The sequence below is a fragment of the Camelina sativa genome, chromosome 16 (assembly GCF_000633955.1).
Source record: "Camelina sativa cultivar DH55 chromosome 16, Cs, whole genome shotgun sequence".
Lineage (NCBI taxonomy): Eukaryota > Viridiplantae > Streptophyta > Magnoliopsida > Brassicales > Brassicaceae > Camelina > Camelina sativa.
The window spans coordinates 12,407,121-12,425,924 of record NC_025700.1 but is presented as its reverse complement, the minus strand read 5'-3'; the positions used below and the strand labels follow the sequence as shown (position 1 = coordinate 12,425,924).

The 18,804-nt window shown below is 31.7% G+C and overlaps 2 protein-coding genes across 10 annotated transcripts; one reads left to right on the top strand and one right to left on the bottom strand.

Moving 5' to 3' along the window:
• Positions 7,283-8,908, bottom strand: LOC104750399 (aspartic proteinase PCS1-like). Its single transcript, XM_010472187.2, has one exon. The coding sequence runs from the start codon at positions 8,858-8,860 to the stop codon at positions 7,583-7,585; it is 1,278 nt and encodes a 425-aa protein (XP_010470489.1). The 5' UTR covers positions 8,861-8,908; the 3' UTR covers positions 7,283-7,582.
• LOC104750398 (probable nucleoredoxin 1) lies at positions 13,032-15,359 on the top strand. Of its 9 annotated transcripts, none has more exons than XM_010472186.2 (4): positions 13,032-13,281; positions 13,493-13,898; positions 13,970-14,143; positions 14,246-15,310. In XM_010472186.2, exons 1-3 carry the CDS (start codon positions 13,115-13,117, stop codon positions 14,006-14,008), a joined length of 612 nt encoding a protein of 203 aa, XP_010470488.1. In that variant the 5' UTR covers positions 13,032-13,114; the 3' UTR covers positions 14,009-14,143; positions 14,246-15,310. The 9 variants fall into 9 exon arrangements, 5 of the variants coding, with proteins under 5 accessions (XP_010470488.1, XP_019093063.1, XP_019093062.1 ...); XM_019237518.1 differs by having other exon boundaries at positions 13,037-13,281; positions 14,025-14,143; XM_019237517.1 differs by having other exon boundaries at positions 13,039-13,281; positions 13,493-14,143; positions 14,246-14,311; positions 14,860-15,359.

The following is an 18,804-nucleotide window of genomic DNA, read 5'->3' as shown; positions in this document are numbered from 1 at the left end:
GCATAAAGGAGTTTGTGAGAATTATGCTCTTCGAAAATTTTGGAACCTTGTAAATCTCTCTCTCTCCCTACATATATATACTTCCAAACTCTTTCGCTTGAAATATTTCCAATAGAGGGTATAATTGCAATAATATTATTTTCTATATATTAATAGAAAAACACTTTTTTTAAAAAGCTGATGTGTCGCTGCCAGAAAGCTACGTGCACTTTTTAGCAAAATACCCTTAAATTTTTTATTTAATGACATTAACATGCCAATATATGTATAAAAAACAATTAACTTAATAATAATTAGATATGTCATCATTTCTCATACAAATTTAAATATCATATATTCAAACTAATTAAATAATTATATACTATTTTAAGGCAAATTTTCACTAAAATTTACTTATAGATATATAAGTCAAAGTTATAATTAAATAATTACATACTATTATAAGGCAAATTTTCACTAAAATTTACTTACAAATATATAAGTCAAAGTTATATTGATTTCTTAAAATCAATATAAGTAAAATATTCTAAAAAGACTATAAAAACATATCAAGTAATATAAAGTTAATAAAAATAAAGAACATATAACTTATTAACAAAATCATATAAAAAAAATTTATGTTAGTATTATTACCATAATAATTTAAATAACAAGCTTTCAGTAATTATTATAATTGATTTTAAAAAGAAATATATTACCATTGAATTATCTCCAACTCATTAAAAGAAACTTAATTCCCAATAAATATATATTTATATATATTCATAAATAAATATAAAAATAACAACAAATTAGGGGATATCATGATGTGTGATTATTTATATATATCTAAATATGTAAACTAATTAATCTCAACATTTAGTATGATTATTCATTAAAAATGGAAATATTGATAACCGAATAGGAATATATGTTCTAATTGTACATTCATCTATGTGCTATTAAAAAAAGGAATCAGACAATAGCCCTTATCATTATAAACAAATTTAGACAATAGCCCAAAGAAAAATCATAATATATTAAAATGAATAATTATTTGATTATGCAAAATTGTTATAGTTACTCGATTAACCATATATATATATTTGATTTTTAAAGCACACAAAAATATATATTGCCATAAATTGTACTCCCTCCGTTTCAAAATATAAGATGTTTTGGAGAAATTTTTTGTTTCATAATATAAGATGTTTTCAAATTTCAATGCAACTTTTAGATTAATTTAGTATTTTATATTATGCAATATTGTTTTTGATTGGTTGAACTTGTTAAAAGTAAAGACTTCTTAATCTGCGTGCTTTAGTTAAAACATCCTATATTTTGAAACGGAGGGAGTAACATTTTATAAATATTTTCTTTACCACGTTCACATATTTCACGGGTGAAATAAATACTTACACGAATACGTTGATTTTGGAATTTCATTAATTCTTTCATAAATGTATTTTGGTAATAATCCATCATTTATAGAAACTATTAACAAACGGACTAACTCAAAAGATTTAAATAGCCTAATCACAAATATTAAAACAATAAATTAGATTATCTTCAGAATTTTAGTATAGAATTCGATTGTTACTAATATATAATAAAATTAAATAATTAAACTACTGAGTAATGTAGTATTGTTGTTATGGTTATATAAGAAACATGTCTAATTGTTATGATTACAATAAAACATAAGAGATATGAATTTAATTTTTAAACTACACAAAAGACATTACAATAAATAGTAATATTTTATCAATATTTTCTCTATAAACGTATCTTTTACACGAAAAACGCAGTTCTAAATAAATAAATAAAAAACTTTAATTACATATTATGTTTGATACAAACAAATATTGGTTCTAGGATAATAATTTTACTTATAATAATTTTTTTAGATTGATTTATCCCGCATATAGTGCGGGTTGTTATCTAGCAGATATTATATTTTTAGTAAAACGCTCATAATTTTCATTGGTTTTTTTTCATTTTATTAATTATTTTAAAAATATGACTATTCTTTATTGCATATATTAAATTTTTACTTGAAAAGAGCATCGATAAAATTTTTTAACTCCATTGAAATCCTTCGTATGCATTTTCATCCTTATTACTAAATTTCTTGTTTCCACGATGATGCAAAGGACAGATCGTTAAGGTCTTAGCTGTTGAAGACTGTTAAGGTAGCGAAAAACTTGATTAATTTAGTACGTCGTGTTTGCTCTCTGTCCCAAAATCCAAGTATACTTATTTTATTATTATATCAACCTTTTTATAATTCTTTTGATATTAAGAGGATGAATGTAACCATCTAAAAGTAAACTTGTTTTTTGGAGCAGAAGGCAAATATGATAAACTAAGTCTATCAACACAAATAATCTGTGCAGTTATTTCTAGTTATCTTAGCAATCTTCGACAAGCTAGATCTTAGCATTCTACCCTTTCGTTCATCATGTGGTGACAAAATCTTTAGTTCTGACACAATGATGTATATAAAAAGTTCAATAGAATTTGTAACACCCGCGAACCGGATTTTCAGTTTTGGGTGGGTGTCGAGCGACACCAATAACTCCTGTACGAGTCAACTTAAGTCAAAACACTCATTTTTGTTGTGTATAGAGTTTGGAAGCCCTAGAGGTGATATAAAAGGTTTATTATCAACACTCTTTACTTGGTTTAGACGTTTTTCATTCTGCAAAAGAGAGAAAGCTTTCAGAGAGATCCTGAAGAAGTTCTGATCCTGTTCTTGAGAGATATGTTCATGTGCTTGGAATTTGAGGCTATGAACATGTTAGGCGCGTGTTGTGGTGTTGTCTATGGTCGTATGTGGTTTATTTATCTCTGTTTTACAGAGGTGAGTGCATGAACATGGCTTATCTAAGATAAGATCTCTTTTTAAGTGGTTATGTTGGTTCATTGATTGATTTCTCTATGTGTTTGTGTGCTTTTTGTGATCCTTGTGGCTTGATTTCACTCCTAAAGATACATGTGACGTGTGTGAGATGTATGGAGGCAAAAATTGGAGCTGGAGATCAAAGGAGATCGATGCTCGGGATCGGTATCAGTCGACACCAATGCGAAGGCTTTGGTGAGTATCGGTCGACACCATGTGGAGGTGTCGGTCAACATTGCTAGGGTTTTCAGGGAATGTCGAGCAGGTGTTGGTCGACACCAGGTGACCAGCGTTGGTCGACACCCTCTGGTGTCAGTCGACACCCTTTTGTGTCGGTCGACACCCATCCTTAGCAGGCGGCTGATGTTGTTTTTGTGTTTTGTGTATTGTTTGGTTTGTTGTTGTTTGTTGATTGTGGCATGTGGAGATCTTATTGCTTGTGTATATAGCCCAGTAGATGGGAGGATTGCCTCACTATTTTTGTAAATATTTATCCATCTCTTTTGTGTTGCGGTATAGGTAAAGGAAAAGTGCGATCATGGAATCAAGGTGATGAAGAGCAAGGTGATGAAGAGGAGGATGTTCTAGAGGCTCAATTGTTTGTTCTATGCTTCTGTTAAGTTGCTAGAATGGAACGTTGTTGTCTAGAACAGATGTTTAGGTTGTTGGTTCTATGACGTTGGTTTATGTTGGATCCAATCCATTTTTATATTTTTAATATAATAATTAACGAGTGATCTCATACTCACTAATATCCTAACATCAATCAACACAAACAGTGGAAATAATTGAACATTAAACCAATGATACTCCAATAACTAATAACCAATATCAATAATCAGTAGCAAAACCAACAATTCCAATGTAGCAACATAAACCAAGGAACCAGAAACCTAGGTAACAATCTAACAACTCAACTCTAGCAACCTAACATTAGTCAGATAACACATCAACAATCACTAGAACATCATCCTCTTCATCGCCTTGATTCTATGATTACATTTTGCCTCTACTTGCACCACAAACAATAATTGAGATGCATGATTATTATCACAAATATTCAGTGAGATCAATCCTCTCATCTATTGGGCTATACACACAAACAATTGAGAATATCCAACCAACAAACACAATCAAACCAGGAACAAAGAACAAAGTGTTAGTCGCCTGCATTGCACCAAGCTCAGCCCAGAATCACACATGAGTCTCACAAGGCCACAAGAACCAAGAAATCACGCAAACAAGCAAAGAGTCAACCATACAACTCATAAACACATAAATCAGAGAATCTCAAGCTTAGATAAGCCATGGTCATGCACTCACCTCTTTCAATGAAGAAATCTGACGAATAGCGAAGGATCCAACTCCACAGCAAGTCCCTCTCATCACGTTCCTACCCTCAGATCATCACTCCACAATTTCTCAACAAAAGGCACAGAACTCTGTAATAACTCACAACAATTCATTGGAAAACTTCTCCTTCTTTTTCTCTCTGGAAACGACAAAAGAGGCTGACCCAAACCCTACGTCGACTTCCAGCCTTAAATACCACAGTCAAGAGTTTCTCTCCTAAACAAAACTGCTCTAATTCGATGATTTAAAATAAACCGCTTCTTGGTGTCGATCGACCGTACCCATCCCAAATCCCTAAAAAAAGGTTAGCCAATATTACAATGCTTTTGGAATTGTTGGATTGATATTGATTATTCCTTTATTAAATTTATTCGTTTAATGATAATGGTTTATGTTGCTGAATGTTATCCGCTGATTGTATTGTTTGGGAATATGTTGTTAGTGAGTATGAGATCACCAGATATTATGGTATTTAAAAAAATGGGTGGGATTATTTTAGAATTAGAATTATTTCTTACAACTTGTTAACCTAATATTAGTTACAATAAAGGAGGTTAGTGGTAATTTTTGTAATAGAAATTTACCACAAACAAAATAAAATGTGAATTAAAATGTTTTATCCGAAAAACCTATTTCAAACTAAATTCTCCTAAATTCATAAATATTTTACAATAATATTGTGTCACCCATTTTTGATGCGAATCTGGCATAATGCATTTATATGAGAAATAGTATGAGAATAGATATTTAATTTGTTAAAAAAAAGTTTAGAGAACAAAAAACTACAAACTCTTATGACACTTGAACTCTTCTTGGATGACACATAAAAACTATAGATTAAAAAGAAATACACAAATTGATTAACAAAAAGTTTAAATAGATGAGGTTCAACCAATTGTCGTACCAACCCATTATAATTTAAAGATGCATAAGTAAGTTGATTGTGGAATTTCAAAACTAAACTACAATGATGATTAAACCAAAAACTAAACTACAATGATGGTAACAGAAATGGGAAAGACGAAAAATGAAGAAATTAAAGGAACGTCATTGTCGGGAATAAAGAGAATAATAAAAGGAAAGAAAAGGTTGAGTTAAGGGAGAAGAGTTGGAACTAAGCTGTCGGCTACTTGACCCCAAGTCCTATCTCAAAGTTAAGGCTGACCAGCTCATCTCTGGCCCCTACTTCACACTTCCCTAACATTTTCAAAGTTAAAAGCGTGTCATTTGATCATATCTAGTATCTTTCTTTCTTTCTTTTTTCTGTCAAAAGATCATATCTAATATCTTTGGTTTTGTTTTTGTTTCGATATAAAACTTTCATTTGTTGCAATGCTCAGTGTTTTTGTCTTGGGGTTACATAGAAAATCTTAACTGTATTTGTTTTGGTTTTGACGGCGCCTAATAATTACTTGATTCTCTAAAATTAACGTATCAATTATATTTTTTAAGAAATAATTTGGCCTATATTTGCTTAATCCCAAAAATAGATGGTATTCTTTATTTGTTGCATGTATTTTTGTGGTTTATCCATTGCATCTTTGTCCTTCTATCCAATTTCTTAGAATAATATTATGTTTTTGGTTTATATCAATTCCAAATTGTCGTGTTGTGATCCTGATTTCGGTTTGTCTTACTAATAATTAGTAAATATCACAGAGACAATAAAATATAAAGCCATGCTTGTTTGTCTTTTCTTAACGTATTTTCTATTTCTGTAATCAAGAATTATGGTACAAGCAAAGTTCTAGTATATAATATATTCACACACAAATCAATTCGTGTTTCCTCCACATTCTAATCAATAAATCAAACATATGTTAATGATAATGATAATAATTGTAACCACTAGCATTGACTAGTTGGTGACGAATGTTAATGTGGATTGTGGTGGGAGACTAGTTAGACAAAAGAACATCCACGAGAGTTTTAAAGACTGTAGTATACATGTCTAGAGTTAAATATGTTTTTTAATAAAGTAAACTACGGCTCGGTATTTGGGTAATCCGTTTGGATTCTAGTATTACCCACTCAAATTTGGATAAACGGGTTTACAAAAATAGAATCCATTGAGTATTTTTAGATATATGGATTCGGTTCGGTTTGGATACTATTGTATTCGGATCGGTTTGGGTTACAAATTTTAGAACCCGATAGTACTAGAACTATCGGGTACCCGAAAAATATAATAAAAATTAATTAAATATAATTAAAATTAAATAAATTTAAATTAATTTAGTTAAATTTTGATTTATATGACAAAATATTTTAGATATTTTGATATTTAGGTATAAAACTAAATGAAAATCTGGGGTAATTGCATTATATTAATGATAAATATTATAAATATGTTTATATGTTCGGGTTTAATATTAGATAATAGAATCCAATAGAATTTTATAGGCAAACTCGCACCCAATCTAAAACCCAATCCAAAAATCGGATTCAAGTTGGATATTCAAATACGGTTCTTATGCTCATGCAAAAATCTAAAATGTTATTTTTTTTTTGAAACTAAGGGATGCAACACCAGGATTTCTAGGGAGGTCACGCGAAATGTTATTACACCGATCACCTACATATATTACTTTTTAAATGATTGAGTAATAATTTTTAAATTAACGGATTTTTAATCTTTGTAGAAAGTTTTGAAATATTTGTGTATCAATGATCGAATACAAAGAATCAAAATCATAGAAATAAATTTAATAATAATCTATTAATTTTGTTCGAACTTGTCTTTTCATTAACTTATAATATAATGAAAAATATACGAGAACATGACATGTTAATGTTTATACAATTATATATAATTATTTAAGAATATAACTAATTCCCTAATCTAATGAAATTAACTATTATAATTTTATATAAATTTGATTGGCACTTTTTATAGTTAGTAAGTATAGTAGACTCCATGTTGTGAGTTTACTTTGATTTATTAGTGGCCACATATATGTAGACATTCGGCTTAAAGTAGATCTATATTTTTGGATTATTGTACTAAAAAAGTAGTACCATAATAAAAATAACACCAAACAAAAGCACTTCTGAAAAAAATTCTCAAATCTAAATCTCATATTTTTCTTCATCCACATGTCTTTCAGAACGAGTCAACAAGCCACAGTGACAAATATAAAGATATATTTTTTATGTAACATCCCCAAGTTAATATGAACCATATAATATACAAAACGGTACAACCATAAAAATCTACGTGAACACTTTTAATTATTTTTGTAGGACATCCTCATTCAAAACTATGTACCGTCCGATTAAACATCATCGAACGAATCGAGTCCACCACAAGACTCAATTCTCAACCGTAGCTGAACAAAACCCGTTTCCTCAGACTAATCTGCTACAGTCAGCTTTAGCGAAACCAACTCTTCTATTGGTCACATCAAACTCAACCCAAAGATTTTGTTGATGAACGTTCCCTATTATATTACTAGCTGCTCCAAGCATACTCGACCGTCCGATTCCAACGCAGTGAACCCCACCTCCCACGTTAACCAGAACCCTCTCTTTCGGAACAAGTATCTCAACTCCTCTAGTGAACTCAAACACAAGATCACCGACCAACCGTTGGATCATCACCACGTTTCCATCGAAACACATGTCAGCTGTTCCACCGTACACGTAACCTTTCTTTAATCGCCGCCCAACACGTCTCACTATCTCTCCTCTCACTGCGTCGTAAGCTGCGTCCACTAAATGAGTAAACTCGGATCCCGAATCAACCATCGTTTGACCCGACCCACCTGCATCGGGTCTAAAAACCGAACCGGAAATGTTAAGCTTCTTTAAACCGAATTTAATCCCAATCATCGGTACAGTGTAAGCCAACGGATCAAGATTAGGCATTCGTTGAGTTTCAGGAAAAGTCAACAGAGAAACGTATTTGAAACCGTGCGAATTCGGGTTATCTCCGAGGTAAAACGAACCGGTTGGTGTAAAACCGGGTCGGTTCGATTTGGGTGGGATACAATAAGAGAACTTCGAAATCTTAGCTTGAGAAACAAAAGAGAGACGACCACGGTTCATTCCCAAAATACCCCTATCATCAGAGGACTCAGTAGCGCAACCAAGTATTAAAGGAGGGGTAATTTCGGTATTCGAGAAAGTTATTTTTTCTTTGACGAGGTTACCTTCAGCGAAGGTTCCATCAGCGTAGAAGTAAGAGTAGTGACATAACCGGTTCGAGTCGCAAGAAGTGGGAAGTGTAAAATCTGGGATTCTTGGTTTACAAAGAGGGTGAGAGCAAGGTAAGGTTGAGAAAGAAGAGGAGAGAGATGGGTCGAACGATGTTACTGGTGGGAGCTTTTTGCGGTGGCATTGGATCCATGAGAGTTGGCTTCCTGTGTCAAGAACCATTTGTTGTGTTTGTGGTGGTGTTCCTATAGGGAGTGAGATGATTAGAGCCATTGAGTATTTGAATCTTGATCGGAAGTGGTATGGTGGAGATGGGTTTTTGCGGGAGAGGAGGGATGTTGTGAAGGTTGTGGTTTTGGGTGAGATAGGGAGAGAGGTGAGTGGGAGGTGGATGGAGAGTGAGGTTGAGAGAGATACAACATAGTTGAGGAAGAAGAAGAAGAAGAAGAGTGGTTTTGGAATGGGAGACATTTTTTTTTTGGGTTTTTTGTGAAGTGAGAGAGATGATGGAGAGTAAAGGAAGGTGTGACTGTAATATATAGACACTTAACATACACGTTTTCTCACTTAATTTTCAGGTTTATTAAAAGGGGTCTTTTTTTGGGGATATATTAGTTTGGAGTTTTAAGGTTGTATGTAATTTATATAGTAAGGTTGTACGAGTTTGACAAAAATGAAAGTAAGAAAAATGGTTAGATTTTTTGAAGGGAGAAAATAAAAATATTTCATGTAAATTAAGATATTTGAAATAATTATCACTTCCTTACAAACATAGGATAATTTCTTAACGAAATTATTGCAACCAAGAAATTAATTATCAAGCAATATATAATTGATCAGGATCTAAAAAATAATGAATCTTGGTTCGAAACATTTTAGATATATAAATATGAAGTAACATATTTTAACTATGCTTAAAAAAAAGTGGAGATATATAACTTTTAGATGATTTTTAGGGGAATGTTTAGTTAGAAAAATAATAACTAGTAGTATGTAAATTTTTGTTGTATCTATCTGCATTATTACATAATGATATATACAGCTAGTGGAGATTTCATTTCGTTATATATAAACACATAGTTTTGGTTTGACAGTATTTACGGTGGCAAATAAGCGAATTATCTGATTGTGTTGAACATTTTTTAGTAGTTAATATAGTTGAATAATAAGCACTTCTTCGTTTAGTTATACTATTATTTTAAGTAGTTGGATTACGTTAGGTAAAGTACTTTAACAAGAAAACAAATATTGTTTTTTTTGAATGTAAAATTTTATTCATCAAAAAAACCATTCCTTTACAACAAGTGTAACAGAGTTTAGAGAAGGAAAGTCATATATGGGCGACTACATTATATTCTGGTTGAAAACCAGAGTGTAAGGATATCTGCATACTTTTCATTTCTTGAATTCAGAAGAAGGAGGAGCCTATTTCGGATGGTCCTATCAATCTGCTTCTCAAGTCTGGTTGTAGGGGTTGGGATTTCGCCATGTTTGCGGTTATTTCTCTCTTGCCATATGGTATGGATCGTGACCTGAAGAGTGTATCGTAAGAACAGCAAAGGGGTCTTTTCAAGTGTAGAATCGGAAATGAGGTTTTTGATCTCTTCCCAGTCTTAAGTAGTGTTGTTTCCAAGAAAACCGGAAGATAGCTTACACCAAATCTGTTGCGAGTATGGGCACTGGAAAAAGAGATGGTTTCTTGTTTCCAGGGGACAATTGCATAAAGGGCATGAAGGATCTATGGACAGGTTCCACTTCAGTATTCGGTCACCCGTTGAAAGTTTGTTAAGCATGCAGAGCCATGTTATAAAGGCAAATTTTGGGGTAGCCTGGGAGAACCATACCCCCTTAGTCCAGACACACTCCGGTTTAGTCGAATGCAGCTGTTGCCAAGTATCACGAGTCGAGAACCTTGACTTGAACCCTGTTCGTCCTTTCCAAAGGTGCCGATCCTCTATATGCGGTTTCATTTTTTCTCTAACTTGTGTAATTTCTGTTTCAATAAGATTCAGAGTATCCACTCTACGTCGTCTGCTTCAATGTGTTAACATTACAGATTCCACTGTGGCATGTGTGGTTATCCCGAGATCAATGCACCCTCTATGGCCTAACAGATCATGTAGTGTACCCAAAGAAGACCACTGATCATGCCAAAAAGACGTGGTCTTACCATTCTGAATATCTTTGCGATGAAACTGCTTTGCTAACCCTCTTAGTTTAAGCAACTTTCGCCACATCCAGGAGCCCTGCGATGGGGATGCTGCAATATCCCAAAAGGAGCTATTGCGAATAAGGTAAGTGTGTACCCATTTCCCCCATAGTGAGTTATGTGATAACAGGCGCTAAATGAGCTTTAAACCGCACACAATGTTAGCCTCTTTTAGAGATCGGAGACAAAGTCCACCCTCCCTTATAGGGTAGCGGACATCAGACCAGGCGACCTTTGCATGATGAGAGTTGAGGTCCGGACCATTCCATAAAAATGCAACAAACAAATATTGTTTCTACAATAGTCAATTAGGTTTTAATATGATTATTTTTGCAATAATGAACAATACTCCACAATTTTGTCCTCTTGAGTGGCAAATCTATAGCTAATGGTTAACCTTAAAACAAGTGTTCAGTTTCAGTTTTACACCAATCTCTACAAAATTAGTATGTTTCTTTAATCATTTCAAGAAAAGACTTCTAAAACATCTAAATGTCGTAAGAAGTGGGAGACAATTTATGTGTTAATGGGAAAGATGACAAAAGATATTGAGGCCGAAAGCAATATGAAGTTCGAAACGCGGTTTCTCTTAAATTTTGAGACAATGATTTATTCCATATTTGTTTTCTTACGGAATTCTCTTTTAGATTTATATAAATGTTTTTTTTTCTTCCAACACTTATTATTATTTCTAATTTTGGGTGGTTACAAAATGTCTTATTTTAATTGATTTGTTTACCGGAAAGAATTTCCTACTTTAAATTGAGAACCGAGCTTAAAGGTGTCACTAGCTTTGCTTTGAAGAACTGAAACCGATAACGCGTTGACGTGTGAGAGCTTTTGTTTTCGTATTTACACAAAACGATAATATTTGATCCAATTATATGTCTATTGAATCTTGTGAACATATTTATTTCTTTATCAAATTAAATGAAACTCAAATATAGTATTTATAACTATAGGAATTTAATTTCCGTAGGACCATGTCTACGTTCATGAATCTCATCAACTGTTTCAATTTATAACATTGATGCTCACAACATACATATATATATATATATATATATTCAAAATAATAGTTTGATTTAAATCGTAATATATTTTTTTGATATGAATTATCATTAAAATTTAATAGTCAAAAATTATTTATATAAATAATTCATACAGATATAATACTCAAAAATCATAGTTTTATTTAAACCGTAATATAATTATTTATATATGAATTATCATCAAGTTATAATAATCGAAATTTATTGTATAAACCATTCATGTATATAGAAAACTTTTCTGAAAGTGATACTTGAGTATATATAGAACAATCTATGGAACATTGCGTTGGAATATTAAGATACTCTCGTAATTTGTTAACCACAAAGTCTTCAAAATTGATTCTCACAATTCCCATTTTTTGTTTTGTTTTATTAGAAGCTTTAAATAAATAATGAGTTATGAATAAAACACGACAACATCATATTCCACCGAATTCAGAGTTGTAGAGAAAGCGACGACAGTTTCAAAATGCAAATAAATTTGAACAAAATAATGAAATATCACATTAACTTATTACTTCAGAAAATCTTCAAACAAAAATAAAACTATATAACAAAATAAATAAATACGACAAATCATATGTCAAACAGGAACATAAAAAAAAAGGAGCTACGCAGCCCCATGATTCTACAGTTCTAGTCCACTTGTCTTTTAAGTTGTGGTAACGGGACCAGACTATGTTATCATTAGCCATCAACTTAATTATGATATATGAACTCTATTAGTTATGCTCACGAAGATAACCTCAAACGATATATAAAAAGATATATGAATATATTTATAAGGGCTGAGAGCTAGAGGAAATATTTATTTCCATAATCTTTAAATCTTTAAATCTATATTTATTGTCTAATCGATCTTTAAATCTTTAAATCTATATTTATTGTCTAATCGATCTTTAAATCTTTAAATCTATATTTATAAACATTTCACCCCCGACCCTCACTTGATATTGTGAAATGTGACTGAATGAGGTGTTTGATTAATTTTGGGTTTTAGAGAATTACTAAACAAAATCGAACCACTGATTTTTTGAGGTTTTTGAGAGTCACTAAGAATATATATACACAAATCGACGAACGGACAAAGTTTTTAGGATTTTTGAGATATATCGAAAAATATACACTTGATGTCGAAAAATATCTAAATTGGGTAGTTGTACTAATGTATTTTATTATTTTTTCTCTTCAAGTGTCTTCATCTTTCAACTTGTTTATGTGTTTTTTTAGTATGTAAGACCATTTTTACTGGGGAGTACTTATTGGGTTACTCTTACAATTGGGGCCCAAAATTTAATAAAAAACCCCTTTCTGAGTCCAACAAGCAGAGTATCGATACTGTGGAAAGTAATTGGAGCAACCCCTTGAGCAACGCGGCGTGGCGTTTGCCTATTGGTCGACTCAGTTTTTTTTTTTCACCATTTTTTTTAATTCTTTCCCGACCATCTCTCTTCTCTCTCGTTCATGAGAGATAAAAGGCGATTCTTCTCCATCAGAGAACGGCGGAGGATTGGTGGGACAACGCCATGGCCGAAACCACAAAAAAAATCAACGGCTGAGATGCTCAGGATCTTCTCTCACTTCTCTCTTCTCCGGCGAGGGATTTCCTTGTTCGTAACGACGGCAAACAGGTTAAAATAGCTTCTCGCTTCTCTCTCTCTCTCTTTCTGTAGTTGACCTGATTTTTGAATTTTATCGCCGCCGATCTCAACTTATATGTGCTTGTTTCTCGATTCTCCCCTTGTGATTGTTCTTTTGCAGAACCGATTAGGGTAGAGTTTGACTGGTTGGTTGGTTATATGAATTCTTATGATGTTCATGTTAAAATTGATAGCTTAATAGGGAAAAAGATTGGATTGTATTTTCAGCTGCGTGGTGCGGACCATGTCAGCGGTTTACTCCACAGCTGGTTGAAGTCTACAACGAGCTCGCTCCAAAAGTTGGTTTCGAGGTTGTTTTTGTGTCTGGCGATGAAGATGAAGAGTCCTTTGGTGATTATTTCAGTAAGATGCCATGGCTCACTGTTCCATTTGCTGATTCAGAAACACATGACCGTTTGGATGGGTTGTTTAAGGTTACGGGTATCCCTAACCTAGTAATAGTTGATGATCATGGTAAACTTGTGAATAATAATGGGTTTGGTGTCATACGAAGCTATGGAGCTGGTGCTTATCCTTTCACACCTGAGAAGATGAAGGAGATCAAAGAGAAAGAAGACAGGGCTCGGAGAGAGCAGACATTGTCATCTGTGAGTCTTGTCTCAGTGAATTGTCTGCACTCATGGTTTATTGACGACTCAGTAGCGTTCTGTTTCTTTAGGATACCGCTAGTTCCTCAGGATTTATATGCTTATCATAAGTATGCGAATCCATAGTGAGAAAAGCAACTTGATGAGGCTCAGTTCTTTGGAGATCTTTATGAGTTTTGTTGCAAAGTCGCTGATGATGATGGCAAAACTGTGATCGTTGCAGGCCTTGACGGTGACTATTTAAGGTGCTTGATTTATCCTATTTTTTAAAGCTGTGATTTTGATATTTTCACTTGCCGATTTTGTTGACTGACTTGTAACGTGGATGTGATCTTTTCTATACGCAGGAGGAGCTTTGGTGCTGTACTTGATGTTATACCAATTGCTGATTCTGTAACAAAGCTAACTCCAAGGTGTGAGGTTTGTGGACAGAAAGCTTTCTTCACTTTGCTTGTTATGTTTATGTTTGTGTAGAACTTCATTGATCAATGTTGTGTAGAACTTCATTTGCTCCCCAAGGTCTATATATTGATCAATGTCGTGTAGAACTTCATTTGCTTGTTCATCCGATTCTTCTCATTTCTTTTCTGTCATCATCCGATTATTCTTATCATCATTTCTTCTTCTCATCATTTCTTCTAGTTAAATTTTCAAACCCATTTCCATTACACAAAACAAATTTTCATTAAGAGAAACCTTCTTTACGTTCTCTAGTGGAGGGTTGATTTTGCTAAAACTCTCTTAGGGTTGCTAAAATTCTATGATTAATTAATATGTGAATAACTTAGGAGGGTTTCTTAGTGATGCTCTAAGGACATTTTTACCGGAAGTAACCGTGAACGTTTCTCAAAAAATATTTTTCTTACAGATTTTTATTTTATTTTATTTTTTTAATATTTGTTCCACTGAATAAATGACACGTGTCATATTACTAATCTTTGATTTAATTACACAATTATAGAAGAAAGAGGAAGACTTACTAAGAAACAAGAAAAGCAGAGATATGTAGATCTAGGGTTTTCAGGAGTTACATATACGGCGGCGAGTTGCTGATTGTGCAGATCTTCATCGATCTCCTGACTGTTTAAACATCAAAAGCAATATCGAGCTGTTGAAAGACGGTATCACCGTAGAGATCTCGATTTAGTTTTGCAGAGTCTATGGTCATAAGCGTGTGGAAATCAGAACAAAAGCTTGAGAAAGATTAGCTTGGACAAGACGATTAGGAGAACTAGAGAAGACGAGCTTCACAGTTTGGGTTGGCCATCGGCGAAGCCAATAGAAAGATCTAGGTTTAGGCGATTATTAGGGTTAAAGGTTTTTTTTTCCGATTCTAAATATTTTTTGGTAAAAGACTCTTGAGTTTCTAAGTGTAAAGGAGGAGAAAAGTGTGTTTTAGTCGATTTTTAGTACTTGTTTGGCGGAATGAGTGATTTTTGGTTTCCGCTTACATATTTTTAAGGTTTAGCGTTTTATAAGTGCTATTATAGAGATTAATTTTTAAAATTTTATCAAAAATAACAACTGTGCTATGCTTTTCTGCTATCAATATCCATATTTTTTGTATTGCACCTGTCATATTTTTTCTAAGAATTGTTTCTCAAACTTCTCAAAAACGAATAGTTTCTACATTTTTTTTCTTCTTTCTCTTTTTTTTTTTTTTTATTTTTTAATAAGAGTATGTGTGTCAGCAACCTCACTGAGAGTTGATCTAAGGCCGTAAACCATTCCCATTGGTAATACTATGAAATCGGTGTCAAATTTTAACAATATTAATATTTTAATATAATTGATTTATTTAGAAATGTAAACCAATAAAAAATTAACATATGGCAGATGAGAGTCTGAGTGTGTCTTAATTTGTTTGTGCAAAGATACTATCACTTTCTCTCTCCTATTTTTCTTAATTTTTATTTTTCTTTAAAATTAAAAGATACGAAGATGCCCTTAAGGAATAAATTCGGATATATCTTGTTCTTTTATTTTTATTTTTATTTGTGAGTCATGAAATGTCAATAATAATTACATGAACTTTTACTGAATTTAAAAATGATGTTTGTATGGTTGTTGAATTAAAGTTTAATCTTTTTAGAGTTGAGGTTTAACACTCTTGGATCTTTTTGATTTTTTTTAATTGATTAACCGTCTCCAATTCATCATGTTTGGCAGAATATAGTTGTGACATTTAGGTTTTAGTTAGACATACTCTTAAAAACTGAAATATCTTAAAGACTGCAAACAATTAATATAGTGCAAACATGTGAAATAACTATTTGATGTTGGTACAAAAAAAAAAGTGAAATAACTATTTGATATGTTTAACACTAATGAGCTACAAACTAACATCCCATATGTATGAGGAATCACTTTACATGTATGAACAGAATATTCAACATTTGTATGTACTAATGGATTCCTTTATTATAACTTTGTTTTATGAAGTTTATCACTTTTTGTTTTGTACTTATAATATTTTAACAAGTTTTTTCGTCATAGACGAGTCAAGATGATTTTATTATAAGGTTGATTCTTAAATAATTTTTAAGGGTAAATTATTCATCGTTCTTTCATCTATAAGTTTGTCTATGACAAAATTAACATAATCATTTTGTTCTATATGTAAGGGCAGTTTTTGTTCTAAAATTGCTAATAAAAAGCATCAATCAAGTAATTGAATAACTAACTCTATATCCAATTAAAGGTACTGATGGTAAAAGGTATATTTCACTACAACAAGGATCAATTACATAAATTATTCTGAATCAAAAGTTTGAATGATATTAATATAATGGTTCTTAGATGATGTTTAAAGATAATTTTTTCATGGTTCTGTCATCTATAAGCTTGCTTGATGGTAATTTTATATGTAAGGATAGTTTATGTTCCAAAATTGTTCAAAAAATCATGAACCAAGTAAATGAACAACTCTATACCTAATTAATGTTGGTGGTATTTTTAAAAGATCATGAATCAATTGCATAAACTAATTTGACTCAAAAGTTTGAATGATTAAAATATAAATTACTTATTATAATTATCAATACAAAAATTATAATTTAACATCAGTAGTAATAATCAATGTCATTATTGATTTGTGTTGCAAATTTAAACAAATACTGACTGATGCTAATTAAAAACAAGAGAATTTGTTAGAAATATCCCTTTTGGGATACCCCTTTTCAAAAATACCTGTTTTTTTTGAACATTTTCATTTTTAACCTTTTTTACACAATTATAATATGTTAAATTAATTTTTAGAATTTTTTTTATGCTTGGATTTTCTATTTTACATTTAGGATATAGTTTTGAGAGGTTAAAGTTTAGTATTTTGAGCTTAGGGCTTAGAATTTAATTGTTTTATACATAGAAAAGGGGTATTTTTGAAATTGGACAACATGAAAGGGTATTTTTAAAAATTGACATAGGAAAAAGATTATTTTTATGAAAATCCCTCTAAAACACATGTAATAGACAACTATTATCACAAAGAAATTAATAATTTGCTTTTATATTTAATTTCTAAAATTAAATAATATATATTTCTTAGAATTTAATTTAAAATTCTTTTTATTAGTCCTAACTTCAATTATATATAATTAATATAAACATTTATATTACTTATAATAACAGTTGCAAATTTAAGGTTATTTTAATACATGTATTGATTGAATCAACTGATGCATATTAACATCGATTACGATAAGTCAATAATCGATGTAAGAAAATATTTCTGTGGGCATATAAACCGAACCGAACCGAACCAAACCGAACCAACCGAACTCAAACCAACCCAAACCAAATCCAATCCTACACTCCAACCATTTGGTTATATTTCTTCTCAACCCAAATGGTTCGGTTCGGTTTTAAACCGAACCGAACCAATAATCCAATGTGTTTTTTAAATTAATTAATAATATTATTAAATTTATAAATATGTGATCTTCTTACCTATTACCACTTGCATTTGGTTTCTATTTTACTTTATTTTAACTTTTCTAATAAAACCTAAATATAAATATAGATGTAATTATATTTACTATTAGGTATTTAATTATAATTTTCTAGCTTTTTTAATTTATTTGATTAATTAACTATTATAAAACCATAATCAATTTTGTTTTGTTACATTAACTGATTTTTAAACTGAATTAAAACCGAACCAAACTAAAACCAAACCGAACCGAACCAAACCAAACAAAAACCGATCCGAACACAAACCAAACCAAACTAACTTCGGTTGAGTTTGGTTAGAGTCTTACCAAAACCGAACAAACCGAACCTAAATTTAAACCGTAATGCCCACCCCTTTCAACCGGTGCAACCAGAGTCTGAGAGTCATATATGTAAGTGATTTAAAACTAATTTGCATCAATTCTAACTTATGCATATATCAAATGAGTGACACAACCTTTTTTGTATTGTTTTTTGATTTGTAGTTTTTCGATAATATTCTTGACCACAATTCGATTTTTTTTTAACTCTTAACCGATAATGATAAGTTGTTTATGTTTTTTTTTTTGGCAATTAATTCATTATATGATATGTTTAACTCCATATATAACAAAGATTGATATTTTGTACACATGCATTGTCTTACGAACAAATGATACTAATTCTCAGTTGTTTTCATGGTGGCAACAACTCTTTGTATGATTTTATTCGAAAAAGTTTTCGTTGCTAGTGGTACACAAAATCACGTATATTTTAGTAAGATACCACAGAGTACTAAACAATAATTTCTTTGGTGATGCCATTGTGACGAGTACACTTTCAAATGTTCTCAAGCTTCACAAAACCTTTGTTTTCTCGTTGTGTCAAATTTGAGATCTCTAATTCCTACGCTGATCCATATGTGAGGGGGAGAGGAACTTTTTCAAGAAGACACTCTTGCAATGTACTCATGAGG

Coding starts and splice junctions, on each gene's coding strand:
- LOC104750399 (XM_010472187.2), bottom strand. CDS start 8,860: ATGTCTCCCATTCCAAAACCACTCTTCTTCTTCTTCTTCTTCCTCAAC.
- LOC104750398 (XM_019237517.1), top strand. CDS start 13,115: ATGAGAGATAAAAGGCGATTCTTCTCCATCAGAGAACGGCGGAGGATT. Junction 13,282..13,492: donor TTCGTAACGACGGCAAACAG/GTTAAAATAGCT, acceptor ATAGCTTAATAG/GGAAAAAGATTGGATTGTAT.